Source organism: Colletotrichum aenigma (assembly GCF_013390185.1).
Source record: "Colletotrichum aenigma strain Cg56 chromosome Unknown KSG_Cg56_contig02, whole genome shotgun sequence".
NCBI lineage: Eukaryota > Fungi > Ascomycota > Sordariomycetes > Glomerellales > Glomerellaceae > Colletotrichum > Colletotrichum aenigma.
The window spans coordinates 1,730,372-1,755,779 of record NW_023500908.1 but is presented as its reverse complement, the minus strand read 5'-3'; the positions used below and the strand labels follow the sequence as shown (position 1 = coordinate 1,755,779).

Here is a 25,408-nt window from a genome sequence, read left to right as displayed (position 1 = left end):
AAGCCCCCTGATTTCAAGCTTTCACGATGGCGCGCTGGAGAGTAACTGGCATTAATTTCGACCACATGCACATGGGCGATCTTTTGCGAAACGCATTTGACCATCCCGATGTCGACATCGTGGGCGTTTGCGATCGCCAGGCGGATCGGACGAAGACCGCGGTCGCGGCTTTTGGTATCGCGCCGGAGCTAGTTTTTACTGACGTGGGGGAGTGCATTCGCCAGACCAAGCCCGACCTCGTCGTCCTCTGCCCAGCGACTGCGGATCACGCCGTTGCCTACGAGGAGTGCTCCAGCTTCGGGGTGGATGTCTTGATGGAGAAGCCGTTCGCGGCTAACCTCCGAGACGCGAGGCGGATGCTGGAGGCCAGAGATGGTGCCGGAACGCGACTTGCGATCAACTGGCCTTCAAGATGGTTCCCGGCCCACGTCACGACGAAACGGCTGATTGACGAGGGGACGATTGGACAGGTCACCCAAGTACACTACTACGGCGGGAACTGCGGTCCACTCTACCACCTCGCCGACAAGGTTGAGGTTTCTAATAATGAGGTGCAGCGGAAGAAGTCGGACTCCTGGTGGTACAAGAAGGAGTCCGGAGGCGGATCGCTACTGGACTATCTCGGGTACGGGGCGACCCTGGGGACGTGGTTCATGGACGGACGCGCGCCCCTGAAGGTGACCACGGTGACGTCCGCTGGCGAGGGAATCGAGGTCGACGAGCACTCTATCACCATCTGCCAGTACGCCACAGGGCTGTCGAAGTTTGAGACCCGCTGGGGCACCTTCACCGACCCATGGACCATCCAGCCACAGCCCAGGTGCGGGTTCGTGGTGGTCGGTACCGAGGGCACGATTTCGAGCTATGACTATGATCCGCACGTAGGCGTCCAGAGCAAGGACCGACGCGAGGTCACCAGCATCCCTGCTGACGTTTTGCAAAGTCCATACCGCAATCCGATTGAGTATGTTCTCCACTGCAAGAAGAACGGCATACCGGTCACCGGGCCCCTAGATCCCATGCTCTGTTTCACCGCCCAGCGCATCATCGACACGGCCGTGGAGTCTGCGAAGCAAGGCAAAACCTTAGACCTTCTTGAATAGTCTCGAATCAAGTTTCGTGGGATCCCCCAAAAGATCAAGCATGGTCTTCGTGGCCAACGTCATTGCAGCAGGCTCAGACTTCAAGCTTTGCTATTGGGGTCGTATGTTCAAGCCATATGGTGATCTTTACAAAAGATTTAAACGTGCAACATATAAAGATGAGGCCGCCTATTTTCCCTATAATATACCGACTACTTCACCATCATCGCTTATATCGACATCGTCGTCGTCATCGTCGTCGTCGTCTTAGTAGTAGTAGTGGTTATTACTGTCGCTGTTATAGCTAACGTCCCGCACCCACTTTCCGGACACCCCCTCATTCCGGACACCCAAAAATTATGCCCCCATATATCAACGCAGTAACTTAAACCTAGGACTTCTGCTATTCTGATGCAACTACAATACAACTTTCGCTATCACTAGGGTTTTCAGACTCGCTGGATTCATTTATACTTTTTTCAAGTTCTCCCGCCTCGATTTGAGCCCTCCGAATAGCCTCAATATCAGCAAACTTCGAATTTGGGCTCATTTTGACCTTCTTGCGTTTCCTGGCCCTACTGGCATCAACCTCTGCTTGTAGTGCCTCAATCTTTCGCTGGGCTACTGCCAGTTGGTATGCCTTCTCATCAAAGCCCTTCTGAACCTTCCGAAAAAGCAGGCGTTGCGTATGCTCATCGTTATCCAGCTTGCTGAACAGGCTGAACTGATCCTGAAGCTCATCCCTCTTCTTGGGGGTTGACCAAGGGACTGCTGATGTATCTGCCGCCAATTTTTCGCTTGCTTTGCCATCAGAGAGCCCTTTGCAGACCTGACCAGCTGGTTTGGCAGGGGTTGAAGTGTTCTCAAGCAGCAGAGGGCTCATGAGGGGTCTAGCCATACTGATAGGCCACAAACCAGTCCATTTCCAGCCACTGATGATATTCTTGCTTGTCAGGGCTGCCTTACGCGCCTTGCCATAGCATACAACGAAATTTCTCTTGCCCACAACTGTACCAGCATCCCATTCAGCAAGTAATCCAAGCTCCTTCTTGTATGCTGCCTTGAGGGGCCCAAAAACCGACTGATCAAGTGGCTGAAGGACGTGTGACGTGTGTGCTGGCAAGAACAGCAAGTGTATCTTGTTTCTGAAGCATGTATACATGAAAGCAGTAGTCTCATGGCTTCCATGACCATCCAAGATCAACAATCTGACCTCTGAGGGGTCTGCTGGCTGGGTAGAAGGTATAAAGACCTCTGTCAACCACTTAACAGCTGTAGAGTCTGAAGTCCACCCGTTTTCTGTTGCTGTGAACTTCCAGGATTCGTATGGCGTCAGATCTAGAGGAAACCACTGCTGCTGGACACTCTTGCCCTTATATATAACAAGTGGAGGCAGTGCCTTGCCAGTTGCAGAGATACACTCAATCAGAGATGTCCAAGCACGCGATCCAGGCTGTTTCTTGCGGATAGAACGAGTTTCTGATGATCCAAGAACAAGCCCATTTGATCCTCTGCCTTCCAGAATACCAGACTCATCCATATTGTATCGATTGGAGGCTTTAATGGCTATGATCTCAGGGATGGCGAGGTGCTTGAACCATTGCCTGATGACATTAGTTGAGGCTCCGTTGATGCGCTGGGAATCAATTGCTCTGCTTCTCTAGACCCTTACAGATGGGTTTCTCTTGATAAAAGCCTGAACCCAGTTCTTCCCTAGAGGCTTGGCGTCTCCATGGATCTGTAGGATACGCTCAGCGAATTCCTTGAGTTGTTGATGGGTTGGTGGTAGGCCTAGGGCAGCCTGGATTCGAATCCATTCAGCCAAATGGCTTTCTTGGGTTGGAGAGAGCCTCTGTAGATCTGAGAAGGCAATATCTCTTGATTGGGTGCCTTGGATACGATCATAAAGAGTAGACTTTGGGACCCCATACTGCAATGCAGCTTTTCGCACGCTAAGCCCATTAGAGATCGCATTAAGAGCCTGATTAATCTCATACTCTGTATATTGACTCATATGGTCTAGAAGAAGATGTTAGATAAAGATGGAAATAAGTGAGATTAAGGTGGTGAAGCTATTCAGGATCAAAGTTGTAAGAGAAAGATTTTATTGAGGCATTTTTAGGTGTCCGGAATGAGGGGGTGTCCGGAAAGTGGGTGCGGGACGTTACTGTTAAGATTTCTTCCCCACATCACCGTGCTGACGCAGATGGCTTTCCAAGAACGGGTGATGTTCTGAGGCAAGTCAACTATTGCTTTGGGGCGAGACAGGCAACTTATACCAAGGCAAATTGTCATCCGACAGCAGGGAGACCGATAGGTGGCTGATTTGTTCCTTCTTAAATGACGTGATTACATATTGTCATTGCGACATGGCACCAAATTTGATGGGCGACATCATTTTCTGAGAGCTTCGGCACTGGGTTAAAATTAGATTCAAATTCAACAAAGTTATACTGAATGTTTCCATATGCAAACATTTCCATGGGAAATAAATTTCCCATCTTTCACTCAAACATTCCAGTTCTGTTATCCGTCTCACAATCGGTGGGATTTGGCAAGCTGGATATGCCTAGCTTAACGTCATGATGGAGAATCTCGCATCATAGCCCTAGTCGCGCCTAATCCCTGTTGCCACGCGACTTCGGAGGTCTTGCTTGTATGCGGGGGTCATGTTTGGTTGCAAGTGACAGCGAAGTGGATTGATGAATTCGATCTTTGAGTGAGAGTCGTCGGAAAGTGCCCGACATCGATCGTTGTCGGGTCATGGTATTGGTTGACTTGAAAGCTCGCTGCACACCATTGGAATACCTGCGGAGTAGCATAGTCCGTATGCCGGTGCGGTTACGGCTACTGTCATACTGCGACGTGTTTGCGTGATCACAGGGCCCTACAACATGGGCATATACAGCGATAAATAAAAAAATCCCGAAATCTTGAACTTTATCGAGAAGGACTTATCCTGCCGTCTTTCGATCCTCACACAGAAGCTGCAAAGTGACCATGGCGGTTTACGATGAACAGCGTGCGGCAAATGGTTCAGAGTCTATCGCCGAACGCTCTGCAGCCAGTGACTCTGACATATCCAGACCATTGAAGGAGAATCTATGGATTCGCTTTATGAGTCTGATCGGATGGTACCCGTCCGACATGCCAAGCGAGGAAAAGCTAGTGGTATTGAAGTTGGACCTATCGATCCTCATATTCGGCTGTCTATCGTTCTTCACCAAGTATCTGGATCAGCAATCTCTCACTAATGCCTACGTGAGGTAAGCTCATACCAATGCTTCATCGGTATGAAAACTCTCTGACTTTTGATCACCAGTGGGATGAGGGAAGAAATTGGGATGTGGGGCAACGAGCTGAACTACATCACTGCGACCTTCTGGGCATCTTACTGTGGCGCTATGATTCCGGCTTGTTATTTCCTCACAAAATATCCCGCAAATCTCGTACTGCCTTCGCTTGAGCTTGGTTGGGGACTCGCGACGCTGGGCTTAGCGTTTGTCAAGAATGTCAAGGCCATATATGCTCTACGCTTCTTCGTTGGACTCTTCGAATGCTGCTCCTTCACTGGGACGATCTACGTGATTGGTTCGTGGTACAAGAAAACTGAAGTGGCACGAAGAGTCGCCCTATTCTTCATTTCATCGCCATTGGGAACGATGTTCGCCGGCTATCTGCAGGCAGCTGCGTATACAAACCTCAGCGGAGTACATGGGATGGCAGGGTGGAGGTATGCAACCGGAGTGTTTCTTCTGCAGAGGAGATACTCATGCTAATGACGAACATAGGTGGCTGTTCATTGTCGACGGCATTATTACCCTCGGAATCGCATTCTTGTAAGAGCAGCATCTGACTTTGGCTACTATCTCACGTACTGATCTCTCACAGTGGTTTCGTCATCTTCCCCGATGTTCCATCTCGCAAGAAGCCCTTCACTCTTACGAACGCCGACTTCAAGATTACACAGAAGAGCGTAGAAGGCTCAAGTACCCCACCTCAGCTCCAGCTATCAGCAAGCATTTTCAAGCGGGTGCTTGGTCGGTGGCGTTTCTATGCGTTCGTCACCTTGTGGACCCTGTTTGATATGAACTTCGTTCCTGGAGGACAGCCGTTTTCCCTCTATCTCCGTGCGAACAGCCCAGAGCTCTACTCCATTGTTCAAGTCAACACCCTGCCGACAATCACGTCTGCAATTATGATAGTTGCTGCCCTCATTGCCGGAGTAGCGGCGGACCGACTCGGTGAGTTTTGGATTCCCGCCTTCGTAACAACAATCCCCGTGTTCGTTGGAATGATCCTACTTAACGTTTGGGACGTGGGCGAGAGCGGTAGGCTAGCCGCCTTCATGCTACAAGGGTTTATTGCTCGTAAGTTCTTCCTCAACATCGTTCCACCGCGAGACTCTAACGTTTGTACACAGCACTGTCTCCCATGGGGATGGGCTGGGCCACTACTATCATGTCAAACGATGCAGAGAAGCGCGCAGTAGTAACGGCAAGCATGAACGCAATAGGACAGGGTATCATGGCTGGAGCACAAGTCGCGCTTTTCCCAGCGACAGGTGCCCCGCGATGGATACTTGGGTTCCGCAGTAGTCTAGGCACGACCGTTGCGCAACTATTCATGATTCTCCTCATACTTTATCTAAGCAGGAGGGAGGCAAAACGTCGCTGCCTCGCAGAAGATGTACCAGTGGTTGAGCAGGAGCACTACGAAACACGGGAGGCTAAGGTTTGATTCGGATCACTGGCCGACGTAGGAATAATCCAATCCTTTTGCTCATTCTGGGCAGGGTAGACTCCGCAGAGTAGATGATTCAATTCAGTGCAAAAAATGAGAGTCCTGCCATAAAGAAAGAGCCGAAGTCAACCGATAACATGTTAGTTTGCTTTCATCTTGAACATCTCGGCGAACTGTGTCTCTCCAGAGATTAGAGATTCCGGGGTATCAAACTCGAGAAGTTTTCCATCTCCCAACAGGGCAACCTTGTTGTAGTGGGTGACGTGCTTGAGCCTGTGCATTACGGCAAGAACTGTACAGTCTCTGAAGTCAGAATCAACTATATCCTGCATTATTGCCTCTGTCTCACTGTCCACACTTGAGGAAATGTTAGTAACTGCATGATGACATTTTTCTCGTCAGAGCACTTACCTGCTCATTGCCTCATCCAATATCAAAACTTTTGATTGTCGTAGCATGGCTCTGGCCAAGCAGAGAAGTTGCTTCTGGCCAGCTGACCACGCGTTGACGTTCATTTCTACATCCAAACCACCCTGATCTTGCACGAGTGACCAAACGCCAACTCTTCCAAGTGCTTCAACGAACCTGTCGTCATCTAGACTATTTCCATAAGGGTTGAGGTTGAAGCGAATAGTCCCAGACATCAAGAATGGATCCTGGGGAATGACATTGATGGATGCGCGGAGCTCGGATTGCAGCAGGGTCGAGACATTAACTCCGTCAGTGTCGATACTCCCTTCTTTGATGTCTGTCATTTGTAGCAAAGTCATGACCAAGGAGGTTTTGCCACTTCCAGATCGGCCGAAAATCGCCACATGCTGGCCGCCTCCGATAGCTAGCGATAGTTTCTTGAGAACAGGTGAAGCGTCAGACCTACCGAGGGGTTAGCTGTACCATTCCATCAAATTGAGTCAAGAGGTTACAAGTAGTCCTTACCCATAAGACGCCACAACGTCCGAAAACGTCACAGCTCCGGTTTGCGGCCAGTTCACTGGCGGTGTCCATCTTCCAGCCGCCGACTCAGTTTCAGTGTCCGATACGAATCGTCTCACTCTAGCGACCGCACCGATACTGGACTCCAGCTTTGTCCAGCTTTGAATGAGACGAGCCAACACCTCGCTGAAGCCAATGATCATAACGAGGCTGACACCGACGCTTCCAGCGCTAAACTTGTGGTGCCACGTTACGACAATAACAACCAGAATCACTGCCAGGATGGCTACGATCAAGTTAAGAACAAAAGTGAGCCACGCCTGGATACAGCCCTGGGTGTATCTGGGTCTCTGCGATTCGTCAACATGCTTGTAATTGCGCTCTTGGTATTGTTCTTGCCACCCAAAGGCCCGAATTGTAGCAACTCCGGTCACCGACTCGGAAAAGTGGGTGTAAAGAGGCGCTTTCGCCTCAATACCGAGGAGACGGACCTGTCGCGATGTCTGGAGATAGAAGCGTTGCAGCATGTAGAGTATGGCGCAAAGGAACGGTAGGGTGGCTCCGAGATACTGAGAGAATACGACCAGGATGATAACCTTAGCAAGTATTGTTCCTCCGGCTACGAGAAACTATTGTTAGTTGACAGCTTCTGTGGAAGACGTCTCTGATACTCACTTGATGTATAGTTCAACAAGTTTGATGGTAAGTCCATATCCAGCAGCTGCATATCCTCACTAAATCTTCGAACAGGTCAGGTAATGCCAAGGCCGATTTACCGACTGAACCCTTACCTGTTCAGAATCTCTCCATTGTCTGTCTTGGAGAAGAAAGCAAATGTTGCGCTGTGGCCGCGAAATTAGTAGCTGCATACATAGTCATGGGAATCGCGAAAAGGCCGACTTAACGTGCGACACCCACTTCTCGGCACCCCCCACTTCTCGGCACCCCTAATTTCGATGCCCTCACATTGATACACATCAACTTCAACTAATATTTATATGTATTGTGATGCCACGACGATGCAACTTTCGCTGTCACTAGGGTTTTCAGACTCACTAGATTCATCTATGCTACTTTCAAGTTCGCCCGCCTCGATTTAAGCCCTCCAAATAGCCTTAATATCAGCAAACTTTGAATTTAGGCTCATTTTGACCTTCTTCTGTTTCCTAACCCTACTGGCATCAACCTCTGCTTATAGTGCCTCAATTTTTTGTTAGGCTACTGCTAGTTAGTATGCCTTCTCATTAAAGCCCTTTTAAACCTTCTGAAAAAGCAGGCGCTATGTATGCTTATTGTTATCCAGCTTACTGAACAGGCTGAACTGATCCTGAAGCTTATCCCTCTTTTTAGGGGTTAACTAAGGGACTGCTGATATATCTGCCGCCTATTTTTCGCTTACTTTACCATCAGAGAGCCCTTTGCAGACCTGACCAGCTGGTTTGGCAGGGGTTGACGTGTTCTCAAGCAGCAGAGGGCTCATAAGGGGTCTAGCTATACTGACAGGCCACAAACCAGTCCATTTCCAGCCACTAATAATATTCTTGCTTATCAGGGCTGCCTTACGCACCTTGCCATAGCATATAACAAAGTTTCTCTTGCCCACAACTATACCAGCATCCCATTCAGCTAGTAATCCAAGCTCCTTCTTAAATAATGCCTTAAGGGGCCCAAAAACCAACTGATCAAGTGGCTGAAGGACGTGTAACATGTATGCTAGCAAGAACAGCAAGTGTATCTTATTCCTAAAGCATATATACATAAAAGAAGTAGTCTCATAGCTTCTATAACCATCCAAGATCAATAATCTAGCCTCTGAGGGGTCCCCTAGCTGGTGTTACGGTCAGCTATCCGACAGTAGGGTCTGCTAACAGAAGCTGGGGATTGACACGTTATAACAGTATACTGGGGTCGTGGTCTGGTCATAGGTTGTAGGCTGGTAGTAGATCGGTCTTTAGAGGCTAAGGTGATCAGTCTTAGACTTAATAAGTAATTCGCAGTGAAGGTAAGCTGAGAGTATCCATGAGGATGAATACTAAGTTGATTGCTGAAGAGCTATGGAGGTCTGACCATAAGCTAGGCTCAGGGTTATGCTATATACAGGTTCCAAACAGTTCCTTACGGTGCTGGATAGCTGGGATAGCTTATATCCAACATATCCATGGATAGCTAGGATAGCTCATATCTAACATATCCATCCTTGTCTTATGTCCGTACTGTTCCCAAAGTCACGTGACCTATACCATAGTTCTTCCTTTTCCGATGGTTTCTGGTTACACTTATGTCACTGCTTACATATGTTCCGCGTTAGCCGCCGAGATCCCAGGCGGGGTTGTTCCAACGTGTTGTGCCTAACGGGTCGTAACAGCTGGGTTGAAAGGATGAAGACCTCTGTTAACCACTTAACAGCTATAGAGTCTGAAGTCCACCCGTTTTCTGTAACTGTGAACTTCCAGGATTCATATAGCGTCAGTTCAAGAGGGAACCACTACTGCTGGACATTCTTACCCTTATATATAACAAGTGGAGGCAGTGCCTTACTAATTACAGAGATACACTCAATCAGAGATATCCAAGCACGTAATCCAGGCTATTTCTTGCAGATAGAATAAGTTTCTGATGATCTAAAAATAAGCCTATTTAATCCTCTGCCTTCTAGAATACCAGTCTCATCCATATTATATTAATTAGAGGCCTTAATAGCCATATGTTACGGTCAGCTATCCGACAGTAGGGTCTGCTAACAGAAGCTGGGGATTGATACGTTCTAACAGTACACTGGGTTGTGGTCGTAGGTCGTAGTTCGTAGGCTGCAGTAGATCGGTTCTTCAGAGGCTAAGGTGATCAGTCTTAGACTCAATAAGTGATTCGCAGTGAAGGTAAGCTGAGAGTATCCGTGAGGATGAATACTAAGTTGATTGCTGAAGAGCTATGGAAGTCTGACCATGAGCCAGGCTCAGGGTCATACTATATACAAGTCCTGAACAGTAGCCTTTATCTATCTAAGGGTGATCACCTAGGTGCATGAGGTGATCGCGATCAGTTGGCAAAGCCAACTGATCACTGAGCGTTCCTTCCTGTGCTCCACTGATCGTTTCCTTATCTTATCGTCACGTGACTTGTACCATAGTTCTTCCGTGCCGAGTGAGTTCCTGTTGTTCCCGTGATCCTGCAGTACAAATGTCCTGTCCTAGCCGCCCGACGCCCAAGTGGGTCGGTCAACTGTTATCCATGCATAACGGGTCGTAACACCATAATCTCAGGTATAGCGAGGTGCTTAAACCATTGCCTGATTATATTAGTTGAAGCTCTATTAATACGCTAGGAATTAATTGCTCTGCTTCTTTAGACCCTTATAGATAGGTTTCTCTTAATAAAAGACTGCACCCAGTTCTTTCCAAGAGGCTGGGAGTCTCCATAGATCTATAGGATGCATTCAGCAAAGTCCTTGAGTTGCTGATAGGTTAGAGGAAGGCCTAGGGCAGCCTGGATTCAAACCCATTCAGCCAGATGACTTTCCTGGGTTAGAGAAAGCCTTTGCAGATCAGAAAACGCTATATCTCGCGTCTGCACCCCCTTCATTCGACATTGTAGTGTTAATCGCAGCACACCATGCTTAAATGCAGCTTTTTTGATAGATTGACCGTTTGCAATCGCTTCAAGGGCATTGGTAATATCATTTTCGGTATATGATGGCATTGAGACCTTATTATGCGTTATACAAAGTATTGTAAGAATTGGATAAAGATTGATGAAAATATTAAAGATTGAAGTTGAGGGGTATTCATGGCGGTGAGCGATTTTTGGGGTGCCGAGAAGTGGGGGGTGCCGAGAAGTGGGTGTCGGACGTTACGAAACAGTAGTCTGAAGAAGGTCTGAATGCAATTTCAATGCTGTGTTAGATATGATGTCGATGAATGCGAACCAGGCGGCGATTGAGGAACTAAGTGTTCCCAAAACCCCGAACAAGGCATAGATACCCATGAAATATCCGACGTCCTGGTTTGCATTAGAAGAATTTGACTCGGACCACCATTTGACCCAAACGGCTAAGTGCCATAAGTCAGCTCTGTGTGCCTCGTGTCTAGCTGTGTTGCTTCAAGAAGACTTACTGGAGAATTCCGAAAAGAAATACCATGATGTGACAGCTGCCGTGTACATGACAATAGCCTTCCAGCCTGCACTTTTCAAGTAGTAAAGGTAGACTGCCTTCTCGCCGTTCTTCCGTCTGACATCCGTGTGCTTCTGTTCTCTGGGATTCTCCATTTCAGACGTTTCTCCTTGGTTCTTCTCAGAAACCTCAGACTCAACAGAGGATGCGGAATCATTGGCAACATCTTCGTCAGGGGATAACTTGAGCCCGAGCTTGCTGACGTAGCCTTGACCTTGCACTAGGTCCATGGGGCTGCCTATTTCTCGCACTCTGCCACCGTCCAGCGAGATGATGCTATCGGCTAGGCCCATGATCCTATCTAGATGGCTGTTAGAGTCTGCTGCACTACATAAACAAAGCGACCTACGGCTGTGAGTTGCTATAATTACGGACGCGCGCTGTCTCCGTAGAAGTCCGTCACGTCCGATCAAATGGGTTGAGACATGATGTGCAGTGCGCGCATCCATCCCACTGAAGATGTCGTCCAGAATAACGATGCGCTTTCGAGCATAGACTGCCCTTGCCAAAGCCTAGATGCCAAACGTTAGCGCATGGCCAGCGGCAGGCCAGAAGATTAGGTCCTTTTCTGTCAATAACACTCACAATGCGCTGCTTTTGGCCGCCGCTGAGGTTGCCGCCTTGACTGCCAAGTTCCAACAAGAGTGAAGTCGCCCATCTTCAAGGCTTGAAAATCGGGTTCAAGCCCGCATGCAAGCGCAACGGTGTCATACCTTTCTCTTCGTAGGCTGAGACACCGAGAATGTTCTGTCGAATTGTTCCATTCTCTAGCCATGGAGTTTGCGAGCAGTATGCGGTCTCTCCACTGCAGCCTATTTCATCTCCATATTTGTTCGTCATCATCGGCGATGTTCTGATCATGTTGCCCAGCATGGCGCTGAGGAGATTTGACTTTCCGCTTCCAACAGGCCCCACTATGGTCGTGACAGTATTGGGCTGGATTTGAACGTTGATTTCATGAAGTAAACTCTGCTCTTCCTTCCAACCAAAGCTTTCACCGCTGAAAGACAAAATAGGTTCTTGATAGGGATTGCTTGACTGTGGTAGCTCTGTAGGCTCTTTCCTCGATGGCAAAGCTGTCTGGGAATTTGAGGAAGATGGGTTGACAGGCTGATCTTCGGTCTTTCTTGGAGAGCTGTAATTACAGAAATCTTGGATGCGATCGAAGCAGGATAACGATTGAACGACCATGGGCAAGATCTGAATGAAGGCAACGACCGGTGTAGTTAGCAAAGATATTAAAGCAATTGACGTGAATGCCTGCGCCGGCAACAGGGTATCGTTCTTCCAGTAAACGGAGATGATGACGTAGATACCGAAGGTCACGATAGGGGCAAGATTGATTGGGCTCAGGGCTAAGCTTTCGGCTTAGCGATAAATACTGAAAAAGGGTGTGTGAGTCTTACAAAGCAATAATGTCGCTACCAACAACTTCCTGAAAGACTTCGACGTCTCGATCTCGTCGGTGCGGTGATTCTGGACCATGTTCGACATGACTTGAGTGAGTCCTAGCATCTTCACAGCTTTCATCTCACTGAGCATTGTTGTGGTCACTCGAAGGCGCTCTTGTATCTTTTCAATCCAGTGCTTTTGAGCTGTGTTGGTGGCCACCGAGACCTTGGACATCGCGGCAATGAAGACTGAGCCCTATTGGTCAGCACTGCTGGGTTGAAAACCGAAAGTTTCTGTTTACTCACCAATAACCAGTATGATAGGAGCAAGGCACGCAAGTGAGAGCTGAAGCCCCAGAAGCCAGCTTGCAATGATGATATCAAGCAATGAGCTCCAGAGCAAGTGAAACACAGACATTGACATGTGAATGCGCTCTACGTCAGTGCCCATAAGAGCAACTGCAGTTATGTCGCCCGTGTCTGCCTCTCGAGTGTTGATTGCCTGCTGATAATGAGTGCAACCAATCCTCCACGTAATCTCGTTGTGAAGCGCAAATTGTGATATTGGAACATCGAGTTGCTGACAGCGATGCCCAGGTAAACCAGAGCCCATGCGCCGATAAGCCCTTTACCGAAGTTGGCATCAGGCTTCTCTTGGCCGACGAAGCTCACAGTGGTGTTGATGAGAAATGGCTGGGCGAACGTGAACACTGAGAGACATAGTCGCGGTATGACTGGAGAAAGAAAGGACAAGAAATAACTCTTGATGTACGCTCGCAGTAGATTTTTCTTGCTCTGCTGGTCATCTGGGTTCATGGCTTAGCAAGTTTCTAGGAGCTTTCGGGTCAGATGACAGCTGAAGGTTAATAGCACTTACTGCTGTTCCAAGCTATAGACAGATCGTGGTGCAGATGGCGGCTTTCCAAAACGATATCAAGTTTGGGCAAATCGACGAGAGAAAGCACTCTGGAGTATCCAAGTGAGAAGGTATGTGCCAGCCACCAAAAACAAGTTCTCGCCCAGAAGCCGCTGGTCTGTTCAGGAGTTGGGAGTTTGCTGTACGATATCTCGGGCTGTGACTGTCTTTTCTTCGATTCGATCGACTCCAGAATGAGGAACGCGGTCGTCAACACCAAAACAGCAGTCGCGAGAGCCGGGATAGGGCCTCGTTGATCTATTAGGCATGTTGTTCGGACACGCGCAGTACCAAGTATTGTTGACGCGGAAAGATAGATGCTGAGTAAAGTTGACGGTCGAGGCGAGCGTTGATGAGTCAGGAGAGAAATTGGAACGATGCTGAGGATGGCGATGAGAATCAAAACATCGGCGGCAACCGATGCAGACGTCTTGAAATTGGGGGTTTGCTATCGCTGGACTAGAAAGGCGAGATGCGAAGCCAGAAGTGCGGCTAGGACCAACTTTGAAAACAATTAAGCAAGTGACGGTGGTGATGGTCCGGCGCGCAAGCGCGAGACGTGGAAGGCACATACTAGTTTGGCAAGCAGAAGCCAAGAGCGGATTGCGAAGGCGGTCGGTTGGCGAAGCAAATGGACGACTCGCGTTGGTGCGAGGAGGATAAGCACAGCGGACGGAATGCAAGCGAAAAGGATGTCCTCAAACTGCAGTGAGAAGTCGAAGGAACGACATTATGGATGAACGCGGGGTCCGAAAGACTGGTCGCTCAGCGACGGACAGGACATCGCTACTAAGTTCAAGTCTGTGTTGGTTTAGAACAGTGGTCAAATAAAAAAAAATTAAAAAGACCAGTGCAGGCCACGCAGTTCTTATCAGGAACTTCTGAGACCTTACTCCTGAACTTCGTGTTCCGTGACGCGTGCCATGTTGCCTTACGGCACAGCAGTGTGCTGACAGTGGTTCTGGTCAGGTCTACAGATAAGGGTCGAGACCGCCTAGTTTTCCTGTGTACTTAATTACTCTTATCGAAGATAGCGACGATGGTAGCGAAGACGACAACGACGACGACGATAGCAGCGATGACGATGACAACGGCAGTAGGGTAGAGAACGCAACTACAGGAAAAGAAGTCACTCTAGCACAGGAAAAATAGGCAGTCTCTGAGAGTCAATAGTTAGCCGTGAGTGCGGGCGTTCTCCTGACGAAATAGAAATTATTCGCGGTTGCAGTAACAAATTTGCTGGAATCGTTGTATCAGCATGCAAACGTCCCGACCTTCTCGAAAAGGAAATCTGGTTCAGATTAGCCATTGTTGCTTAGTTGAGTATCCTTGTACAGAGGCTGCGTTGCGGCGAAGCAAGCTATCTTCGGGAAGGCCAATCCGAATCGTCATGCGTGTGGAATATTACCCGCGCTTCGGACGAAATTTACTGCTTTCTGGTTAGCCGAATAATCAACCAACTGCTTTTTAAGAAGCCGCACTCTTGTTATGACAAGATTTCATCATCATCGGACTCCGGTTGATGGCAATGGAAGTTCGCACAACTAGTTGACAGTGAACATGTTGTGAAGCAGTCTGTTGTTTAAACTTGGTGGAGGTAGCTTTCGCAAAGCACCAGCGCGAAGCCGCCTTGTAATACGGGAAACAAAAAGCTGTATAATATTGAGGCATAGCATGCCTGAACGTCAGAAACAGGAGATGGAAAAGAAAGCCAGCGCGATTTCGTGCCGTCTTTATTGACTGACAGTGAAGTTCAATGGCCTTGAGTATCAAGAAATACATTGCGTTCTCCGCAAACATTGGGTTTCCTTCGGCAGTGAGCGTGTGGATTTATTGATTATAGCCAGCTGCCGCGCACATTGGACACTCCTCCTCTCTCCCGAGTAGTCATTCTTGAATCTCATGAATTGCATATAGCAGATGATCTTCGATACAAAGTTCGGCCGATAATCGATTCATGCATCAACTGGGCAAAGAGAGGCTTTGGTGTACGAAGCAATCTAACCCACCCTGGCCACGTCGAATAAGAACAAATCTGACATTCCGGTTTATCCATACTATAAGCTAGCATAATTTGGGCTCAGCCACATCGATTTCCCGAGCTCCATAATACGATCATGGGTGTCTCCAATGAGCTGAGAGGTCGCAGACGACGTCGTTCGTAATATCTTGTCAACGAACGGCGTTGCGGATGTTCGTGTTCGTCCGCATGTGGGTTTTACCCGATTCCAGAACCCGAACTTCGGCTACATCGAGCATATAAAGGCACATGGACATTCCAATACTTGCTTGCAGTCGGCGAAATCTACATCAGCTGAGTTTATTCCATCCAGGGCTAAACACATTCGACAAAAGCACGATCAAGGTCTTTCGCCAACGTCTTTCAAGTTTCAACTTGAATCTTTTCTACCTGCATTTCAGATTCCTACCAATATGAAAAACACTGTACTGTGTCTTTCGATGTTGAGCGGACTGGCCATTGCCTCCATACAGCCTCAAACATATGTCATACCTACGGGGCAGTTCAATGGCACCACAGCAGCGGACAGCATCATTGGCCTTTCAGCATTTGATGGTCCTCACATCGCGGTCAATAATGGGTCGGCTTACCAGTGGTGGTATTTTGACGCCGTGTCTCATAACGCAGATGCCCTCCTCGTCGCGCAATTCTATCCGGGGTGGTTTCCCGAGTCGAGCGCAGTCCTACTCCAGATTCTTTGGCCTAACGGAACTTTATTTCCTTTCACCCCTATTCCCGTTGGAGACCTTCAGCTGAGCACTGTCGGTGATGGGTCGCAAGGCGTTGTGGATGATGGAGCGATGACTTGGTTTGGATCCTCTGACCTGGGAGTCTATCATCTCACGCTAGACCTGCCACAAGCTGGTATATCGGGAAAGATCACCATGCGCTCCCGTGCTCCTGCCCACGTCGCATGTGGGCTCAACACTCCTGGAGGTTCCTTTAACTTCGCCCCGTATCTCTCCTGGGCCAACACCATCCCAGACTCGCACGCCACCGTCAACCTAATCATCAACGGAACTGATCTCTCTTTCTCTGGCTCTGGATATCATGATCAGGTATTTTTCTAAGTCTCCTTGTTGAGAGGTTTGCTCTGACGACATGACTATACAGAACTGGGGCACAGCAGGTTTCCAGAATAACCTGCACCAATGGTACTGGGGCCATTCGAACGTCGGCAGATACGCATTGGTATTCTTCTATCATCTTGATGAGTCGTTGAATGTAACATCTAGCGTTTATCTCGCTGAAAATGGGAAGCCAGTTATTTCTGCCTGTTCGACTGTCAAAGTTAGTCTCGAGGGACCTGGGACTGCAGTCCCACTGGAACCCGGATCAGCCGTGGAAAACTGGGAGATTGAGATCGACAATCAGCTTGATGGTAAATACGCATTTTCCATGGAGAAACTCACTTCGACAACTCCTGGTGAGAGAGTGTACTCACGATGGATCGGGCTCACAACTGGAGGACGGGTTGGAGACGCCAATTCCACGGGTGCTGGAGTTATTGAGATGATGAACAACCCGGCCATCCTGTGAAGTAATTCCTGAGACATCTTGACAAAGTTATCGGCAGTAATAGAATAGGAACGCACCTGTACTCATACACGTACGCGCTTGCCTGTCCGGTAACTAGATTAATACATATCATCATAATCCGACTTTGCAGGACTATCAGGAAGCATTTTAGAGGAATTATATGAAAGACCACCTACCATTTCCTTCGTCTACGCTATTTGATTTCCTGTGTACTGAAATAGGTTTCAGTGTATGCTCGAAACAATCCATTGGTTGTGCTGATAAGGACACTCTCGGTGAGCAATGGAGACAAAAACAAATCCCTCAGTGAGCGACGTCGCGTTGCGACAGCATTATCCAGGCAGTTTCCAGTGTGTTCATTCATTGCAACACTCGATAATTTTCTGGCCTTCGAGAACCATTGGACTTCGCGGAATTGGCTTGGAACACAAGTGCTAGCAATTGTCGATTTCATTTAACCTAAGACGTATATGTGCTCTCGAATAAGCATTGCGCCGACTCTTGACTACTACCACCGACGTGAGCTGTAATCAGATAGTATGCCATATTCCGGAAGACAGTCGACGACCGTACAATGACTTGATGTCTTCAATCGAATCTCCCCGATTTTATTTCAGAAAGCGTCTATCTACGTGTACCTCTGTGTCAACCCGAACCCATCCGACTAACTAACCATACAGCAGTGTGTGAAAGATGTTCAATACTTTGTGTTATATAAGGTACTATACAAAAATCCTTCTAAATATCGATAGCTTGGGTTTTTGGTTGCATTCTAAGACCGTCTGGGCTTGAAGTATGTCCACAAAGGCGGCTTGTCCCAAAAGAAGAACACCTTCTGATTCGTCGCCCATTCTTGGCTCTGAGGCTCAAGCTCCAGGTCAAAATTCCAAATAATGCGAGCAAGAATCAACCGCATCTCAGCGTAAGCAAGACTAAAGAAAGAAGAAGAGAGTCAGCAAACCGAAGCATGGAGGAAGGTAGCCAGCAGGCTAACTGGCTGTCTTTGCAGCACTTACTTCATGCCCAGACAGTTCCGAGGACCGTATGAAAAAGGTTGGTGCATGTGTTTAGCGTCATTTTCAAAGCGTTTGTCGTCCAACCATCGCTCAGGAATGAAGGAGTCGGGGTAAAGAAACTTGGTCGGGTCGTGATAGAGGGCGTATTGCCAGATACCCAAAGTCGTCTACGACTTGTCAGTAAATGACCCGCATCAAATTGCAAATCAGCTGCACAAAACTCACGCCTCCGGGGATATGTTCTCCTGCGACCTGCGCTCCACTGCGAGGAGTTGATCGTGGCAGGGAAATGGCTACAGCTGGATGGACGCGCATAGCTTCCTTCAGAACAGCGAGCATGTAGGGCAGGTTCTGGACACTGTTGACGTCGATCTCATCTTCGCTCTTGAAAGCTGACCGGACCTCATCATTCAACTTCTGAAGTGCTTCAGGATGAGTGGCGAGGAAGTATGTCGTTGCAGCGAGTGTTGTGGCTGTGGTCTCAGAACCGGCCGTAGTAAGGAGAAGGCTGTTGTCTCGCAATTCAATCGGCGTCAAGGTCTGGGTCGATGGTGTTAGTGGGAAAGAAGTACTGGACGTCTCAGCTAGGGAGGTTACTCACATGCTCTTTGCTGCCTTTAAGCATCGCTTGTACGAAGTCGGGTCGGTCAGTACCCAGACTAAGTCTCTTCTTCAAGCTTTCCTCAGCAAATTGCTGGCTCGTTCGGCGTTGGGTAGCGACATTCTTCGGTATGAAAAGCATGAAGTACAGAGGTGCCAGGATCGAGAAGAAAGGCAAGTCGTTGATCGTCTGGATAGCAGGGATGATCTTCATCGAGTCAAAAAAGCTTTCGACCCATGGATGGGACGCGGAAGTGCGCAGACAGCCGAAAGATTCGCCGAACGCCAAATCTCCAATGATGTCAAATGTTGTCCATTCGAACCATTTCGATGCATCGATAGGCCGCGACCCATTCTCTCCGTGCTCCCGGAGCCGTTCCATGAAAAGATCGATATAGGTGTTGATGAGTGGTTGCTGCTCAGCCATGGCACGAGCCGAGAACCCGTGAGATAGCAAACGTCGCATTGGCCCGTGTCGTTCGCGTGAAGCTGAGATCAGACTTTTATCCAAGTCCTCATTGCCGTACTTGGGATCCTTGCCATTTTCCTCCTGATCGCGCTTCAAATGTCCGCAGACATCCTTCCACACATCTGAGTGTGCAAACGCTAGTTCATTGGGCCCTACTCGGACAGTATCGCCATAGCGCTTGTGGAGTTCACGAATCTTGACGTGAGAGAGCCCGCGGAGAACACTAAGCGCAGCAGGGAGGGGTGTAGCCGCCCACAATTTAGGGCCAGGGAACCGACGCAATGGATGGAAGAAGAGGTTGTACACGACTACCGACGCGCCATACACCAGAAGCTTGGGTGCCAGATTGTCAGTGCAAGGTCTGTGAAGTTAGGGTAAATGAACTTACGAGGATGGCTGCAAGGGAACCGAACCCCAGCGAAGACGGAATGATACCGCCTAGAATGAACTTCATCGTGATTTACTTTGATCTTGCCGTTGACACTGAGAAGTCCTCTGAGCAATACATACAGCTCAGCACAGCGGATTGGGACGAAATATTGAAACGGTGATGGCTGCTCTATGTACTCATTGTCAACGACCACAAAATCAAGTTGTATCAGCCGCATTTACTCCAAGACCATCTACCAGGGGTCGATCGCCGTTGAGAAATCGTGAGTAATCGGTGCGGAACCAATCCGACGCCCGATTCTATCGGGGCTCGGTCCAGACGAAAGCCCCGGCCCTCGGGATGCTCACTTCCTAATTCATTTTCATCCCGAGTGCTGCAACACAAGATGGCAGCAGCCATCCCATGTTGACACTTTCACCCAATCAGATGGTCGTCATTACTCCGCTCGAAGATCAAAACATATGCGATGCAACTAGTTCCTGTCCCCGTTTCACTGCCGTCGTCGTGTGGCCCCGTACAGATAGCAAGGCCCCTCACCGCTTGATTGGCATGCACAGGCCGTAAGTCGTCCCAGTGATCGTCGCCTATGGTTTGGAAAAGCTAATGCGATGTAGCGGCACGGGTAGATCATTGAAGTCCATTGGAAACCTCTGTTCTACGCGGGGAAACGGGAAGTGCATTACTGCCGGCAGCTAATGCACCGCGTAGTACGATGGGCCGCCGCAAAACCCGATATACGGCTCCTCCCCCGCGTCCTTGAACCATCTCGAACCAGAATTCTTTCGATTCTCTGCTGCTTGTTAACTTTGAGTCTCTGGTCTTCGATCGCTCTGAAGTGCTATCCGTGACCATGGAACTTTCAGGGGTTCTACACTTTATTTCAGGGCAGGGGAAACGTCGCCTATGATCTGCTCGTCAGCTCTTGCAACTCAACCCCTCTCAAGACGCCAGTAGCCAAAGCTGCAACGCCAGGGATGTCCCTATTGGTTCTCTCTCTCCCATATTCCTAGCCTTCACACCAACTCGTCATTTGCGACCCTAACGAACAGACTTGAGGGCTCGCATGGCAATGCCGCAATCGCAAGCTCGATACCGAAGAAAAGAGATGACCCGCAGCCTTTAGTGAGTATCAATGTCTCCTTAGCCATCTCTGTCTCGGAACGAGCCCCAACGAGCATCCAAAATGGTTGATAGTGCGGATTGGGCTTACCTTGATGCCTTGCTCCTCACGACCGACGAGTTGCGGAGAGTCCGTCATGTCCTGTAGTACTGATCCCGCGCACATGACATCCTAAACCGCTCAGGTAACCGCGTTGCTCTCGAAGCTGAGCTATCCATAGCCAACTGCGAATACCAGCGGGACGTCTCCCGGAGCAGCAACGCGTTCAAGTGCCAGACTTACCACTTTCACTTTCGTATACCGACTGTCTGCCACGTGCGACTTTATCAGAGACTCCAAGCAGACCACACCTTGCGAAAACACTGCCATATCCTCCTGCTTGCGACTAGTCTTCAATCGAGTGCACGATAACCGCGAAGGAGCAGTGACTCGACGCTGAAGACTCAAAAGTAGCGATGCCAATATTTGACTTGGGGATATTCGGGTGACTCGAGAACAGGTGTTCTCGTCGTGAAGTACGCCTTCCTCCGGGCGCAGCGGCGCATCACCTTAACGGACGACGCGGCAGTGGGTTTGAGCCTAGAGCAGATTGCCAGCTCGGACTTTGTAGATGTTGCAGACGGCATCAAGGCGCTCTTGCGAGAGACGGCATCTGGACCTGACGAGGTCTTGGTCGACGAGCGAGTCGAAATCGCGTGAATCCTGCGCAATCAAAGCCGGAGTAGTGACCAAACGAGGACCTGCTGGCTCGTATGGATTTCATCAGCTATCTATTAAAGTCTACATGCTTCAAACATGGCTATCAGGTATGTTGATTAAAGGGCTAGTCTCAAGTCTTGGTCTGTATGCTTTTCCTTTGCTTTCTTATTTGGACAGGGCGCTTGACATCATGAACGTCGGCGCAAATCTCGTGATTGGGACCTTGTTGGCCGAGGCATTGCTCGCCTGACCTTTTAACATGGGATTTAGCCGTCTCTCTGCACATATCTCAAGGGTTCAGGTCTGAACAAATTGAATCACAATGCCTCCGAATATCGCAGCTTGGGCAACAGAAGAACGCAGTAGCTGTCTTCGCACAGGGGAGGCTGCGCTGCGTCATCCAACAACTGACGATGTCCTGATCAGAACCATGGCTGTCGCAATCAACCCCGTTGACGGCGCCATCCAGAAGAACGCTTTATTCTCCAGGAAGTACGCCGCCATACTTGGAATGGACCTGGCCGGGGTGATTGAGGAGGTGGGCTCAAACGTCACCCACGTCAAACCTGGAGATCGGGTACTAGGACTTGCAACCTCCCTTCGCACAGATGATAATGCGAACAGCGCCTTTCAAGCTTATACTTTGATCCCTTCGGATTGCGTATCTGCGATTCCAGAAGAGTTATCTTTTGAACAGGCAGCTGTGCTTCCCCTCGCCATCGCAACGGCAGCCCTTGGGCTTTTCGGAAGGGGGGAACTGGGCCTACAGCTGCCTTCTGTCGAACCCCATCACACTGGGCAAGTGATCCTTGTGTGGGGAGGGGCGACAAGTGTTGGGGGCGTTGCGATCCAACTTGCAAAGATGGCAGGCTATGAGGTCTTTTCAACAGCTTCACCAAAGAATCACGAGAATATCAAGAGTCTCGGGGCGACGCAGGTGTTTGACTACAAATCGTCCTCAATCGAGGAAGATATTTTTGTCTCTCTCCAGGGAAAGACACTTGCTGGGGTCTACGAGACTAGTGGGACGGAAGCTGCCATGTGCAGCTGCGCACGCATTGTATTGGCCGCGTCTGAACGTGTGTCCAGCTGCGTGGTTTGCGTCAGAGCGGCGCCTTCAACGGCGCCGCATGGCGTGGACATGAAGCCATTCTTAGCAACAGACATTGTCGAATCTGACTTGTGCAAGACAATGTTTGTTGACTTCGTGCCGAAGGCTCTGAAGGGCGGAAGTTTCAAGGCTGTGCCAAAAGCGAACGTGGTTGGTTCAGGCTTAGAGGCGATCCAGAGTGGAATTGACCTTTTAGAACAGGGCTTGTCTTCTCAGAAGATTGTTGTCGCTCTTGGTTCGTAGAGTGAATAGCATATTGACCCTTTAAGTGCGATATTTCGCTCTCGCGTCAGTCCGCGGTGGAACAGAAATGTCTGTGCACGAAGATCGTTGAATTTGCCCTCGTGTGGCGTCCCCAAATATCGAACACTCGCAGGAAGATCACAAACCTTCCGGGGATACGCATTCAAAGTTTGTCGCCTACAGGTGTCTGCTACGCTATCAAGGTCTTAACGAGGACAAAAAAACAATTACTAAAGCATGCGTGCGCCACTGCATAGATTCCAATCCCTCCTAGGTCAATCTACTCATCATCGTGTCCAACGGCCGCTCCTGATGATGGCTGAACATTCTCAACGGTGGATGCAACTCCACAGCGCCACACTTGGAAACCTTGCTCTCAAGCACATCACTCTTCCTTCTTCCCACGACGCCGGCACGAGCTATGTTCACAATAACTTGCGGACGGAGCTGGGACTGGACGACATGGTGTTGACCCAGACGCGATCAATCCTTGACCAACTCAATCTCGGCGTCCGTTACCCCGACATTCGTCCGGTCCTTACCTCAAAGAGCGGCACTCAAGATGCTCCTTCCTGGCACTGCGGCCACTACACCAACGTCGGCAACGCTGTTGGGGTCCAGGGTGCAACTTGCGTTCCCATCCAGAAAGTCGTTGATGACATCAACACGTTCACCAGAAAGAATCCGGAACTAGTCGTCATCCATATTAAGCGGACTCAGAGAATCCACATATCCCCAGCAACGCCCAGCGACCCATTGGGAGGCAAGTCTACCGAGAGAGAGCCCACGCAACGCGAGTGGGAGGATTTCTTTGGGCTTCTAAACCGGCTGGAAAATCTGTACACCGCTGAAAGTCCTGGGGCTTCGAAGCATGCATACCTCCACGATCTCCCTCTGAAGCACTTCATTGGAAATGGCAAACCCGCTGTAATTGGACTTATCGAGGGTTACAAGAACTCTCCTCACATTTACAAAGGGGTTTCTGGCCTCATGAGCGCCTCTTTACTAAAGACCCGGATCCGTTTACTCGACTAACCAGAGGCCCGGATGAGGATGACCTAAATTCTTGTCCATCATTAAACTCAATGAGCAGCTCATATCTCTCGGGATCCAGCGAACTTGAAAAGGCCGAAGAGACGCAAAAGAAACGTTTCCCATGGGTCTTGCAGCGACTTGAACGCAGTGTCAACCGAATCGATATGGACAAGATGGAGACAACAGATCTTCTTACTGTCTCCCTCGCCAACAGCCTCCGAAGGTACAATGATTTCAAGAGGATCAACAACACAATCATCGTTTACGGTGGAAAAAGGATTACAAACCAAACGGTGCTGGATGCTGTCCAAAAGGCAATTGAACATAGTAAACCTTTCCATGTCTCCGACGAGAGCTTGGGGGGTGTCGTGGACAACCGAAAAGGAAAATCTGCGGCCATTCTCTATCGCCACCAAGGTCTGTTGAAAGCGAGACGGGCACCGGAGTCTCAAGCCTTTCGATTTGATACAGACATCACGGGAGCATACTGCGAGAATCACGACGTCATGTCCCAGTCGCTATATAATGCTTTACTGCCCAAGATTTTCAGTGGCCGCAAATGGAAGTTCTCTAAAGACTTTCTCAGCCCTAATGAAAAAGGCTTTGGACTTTGTAAGAGTATCCACATTCGGTTGAGGGTGGCCGATGGTAAACTGGAAGGGGTGAAAGCCAAGAAGGGTGAGATTGTGGATTTTGCGAAGTTTGGGCCCAGTAAAATCTGAAGAGTTTTGACTGTGTTCTTCGGTTTAAGGCTTCAATACAGTTACGACAGATGTGAGACCAAATCATTTCGCTTCCAGAAGAAGGTTGCTTGTACAACGCGCTGGCTGCTTTCGGATCTGCGCCAGATCAAATGCATTTGAATATCACAGCAAGATCCAGCACTGGAGAAAACTTCACCTCTATAACAATAATGAAGCCTCATTCAAGGTGAACAAGCAAGATCAACATGAATGCAATCCCCGGCTGCAACTAGTATGGCAGCACTAAAGAATTCTGTGAAGAAAGATAAACGTGTGCGAAAACATGGCAGGCAAGAGAGATGGTGCGATCCGAGCACGCTATTCAAAATACAGAGCAAACTGTTCAAGTGCACTGGAAATCAACGCCAAGTCAGCTAGTTTCCAATCCCGAAAGTAGGCAACTATTATGCTTACGCTGTAGTAAGGAAGCTCTGTCTTCCAGTAGTAGGACTTGCAGCCGCCGTTGGTGTTGGTGACACACTGCAGTCACATCGAAGTCAGTATCATCACTGCAGGAATTTACGAGGGCTAACTTACACCCCATCCTCCACTGCTGCCATACTGGCCCGTGTTCCAAGTCAATTTCTGGTTAGAATAGCAGGGGCTTGCAGCCTGTCTCGCCTCGATGGGGGCAGCCGCATCGGCAGAGGCGGCAGTCGCAGAAGCTGCGAGTGAAGCAAAAACGAGGATTGCGTTGAGGAATTGCATTGTTGGGAATTCCGTGTGAATTTGATTTGGTCTGGCAAGATTTTCGGCCGGTCGGGTTGACTAACTGGGAAGAAACATCAGTTAATGTACAGTTGAGTTCAGTTCGTTAGACAGCGGCGAACTCGGGAGGTGAATAGAAGTCCGAATCTTGTCAAGAATACGAAAAAAAGTCTAAACAATGAGTCTCATCTCCTAGTTTCACATAGGGGGCGAGATCCATTCTCCTTACGGGAGGCTCGGGTTACTAAAGCACGGAAGACTTCTCTTCGGTGACTGGGTCGATATGAACACTACGGTAGCGAAAGCTTGGACTAACCTTTGGCGATTGGATGAGATGACGCAGGAAGGCAGGAGATATGGCAAGTGCGGGCAATGTGTGAAGTATGGGTGACACGGGCGACAGAAAGGGGGCGGCGATGGCGGACGTGAGAGGTCTTTATTCCGGCACTCTTGCTGAATACTATGGACTCAGCACCCACAG

General features: G+C 49.2%; 7 protein-coding genes across 7 annotated transcripts; 4 read left to right on the top strand and 3 right to left on the bottom strand.

Moving 5' to 3' along the window:
* Positions 1-26: 26 nt before the first annotated feature.
* Positions 27-1,103, top strand: gfo (Glucose--fructose oxidoreductase; the record flags this gene model as incomplete). Its single annotated transcript, XM_037317752.1, has 1 exon — positions 27-1,103. The coding sequence occupies one exon, from the start codon at positions 27-29 to the stop codon at positions 1,101-1,103; it is 1,077 nt and encodes a 358-aa protein (XP_037182703.1).
* Positions 1,104-4,082: 2,979 nt separating this feature from the next.
* SEO1-3 (putative transporter SEO1) lies at positions 4,083-5,822 on the top strand (the record flags this gene model as incomplete). The annotated part of the gene is made up of 5 exons (XM_037317751.1): positions 4,083-4,348; positions 4,405-4,815; positions 4,874-4,921; positions 4,974-5,452; positions 5,506-5,822. 5 exons carry the CDS (start codon positions 4,083-4,085, stop codon positions 5,820-5,822), a joined length of 1,521 nt encoding a protein of 506 aa, XP_037182706.1.
* Positions 5,823-10,604: 4,782 nt separating this feature from the next.
* atnG-5 (ABC transporter atnG) lies at positions 10,605-13,133 on the bottom strand (the record flags this gene model as incomplete). The annotated part of the gene is made up of 6 exons (XM_037317750.1): positions 10,605-10,804; positions 10,868-11,227; positions 11,640-12,281; positions 12,333-12,566; positions 12,624-12,819; positions 12,903-13,133. 6 exons carry the CDS (start codon positions 13,131-13,133, stop codon positions 10,605-10,607), a joined length of 1,863 nt encoding a protein of 620 aa, XP_037182705.1.
* A 2,533-nt stretch (positions 13,134-15,666) lies between these two features.
* asqI-1 (Tyrosinase family protein asqI) lies at positions 15,667-16,792 on the top strand (the record flags this gene model as incomplete). Its single annotated transcript, XM_037317749.1, has 2 exons — positions 15,667-16,311; positions 16,367-16,792. 2 exons carry the CDS (start codon positions 15,667-15,669, stop codon positions 16,790-16,792), a joined length of 1,071 nt encoding a protein of 356 aa, XP_037182708.1.
* Positions 16,793-17,564: 772 nt separating this feature from the next.
* On the bottom strand, positions 17,565-19,331 carry CGCA056_v002490 (Trichothecene C-15 hydroxylase; the record flags this gene model as incomplete). Its single annotated transcript, XM_037317748.1, has 5 exons — positions 17,565-17,724; positions 17,809-17,975; positions 18,034-18,348; positions 18,410-19,210; positions 19,266-19,331. The coding sequence occupies 5 exons, from the start codon at positions 19,329-19,331 to the stop codon at positions 17,565-17,567; spliced, it is 1,509 nt and encodes a 502-aa protein (XP_037182707.1).
* A 2,186-nt stretch (positions 19,332-21,517) lies between these two features.
* azaJ-2 (Dehydrogenase azaJ) lies at positions 21,518-22,441 on the top strand (the record flags this gene model as incomplete). The annotated part of the gene is made up of 1 exon (XM_037317747.1): positions 21,518-22,441. The coding sequence occupies one exon, from the start codon at positions 21,518-21,520 to the stop codon at positions 22,439-22,441; it is 924 nt and encodes a 307-aa protein (XP_037183653.1).
* A 2,121-nt stretch (positions 22,442-24,562) lies between these two features.
* CGCA056_v002488 (uncharacterized protein) lies at positions 24,563-24,927 on the bottom strand (the record flags this gene model as incomplete). The annotated part of the gene is made up of 3 exons (XM_037317746.1): positions 24,563-24,571; positions 24,634-24,699; positions 24,757-24,927. The coding sequence occupies 3 exons, from the start codon at positions 24,925-24,927 to the stop codon at positions 24,563-24,565; spliced, it is 246 nt and encodes an 81-aa protein (XP_037183654.1).
* Between the last annotated feature and the right edge of the window lie 481 nt (positions 24,928-25,408).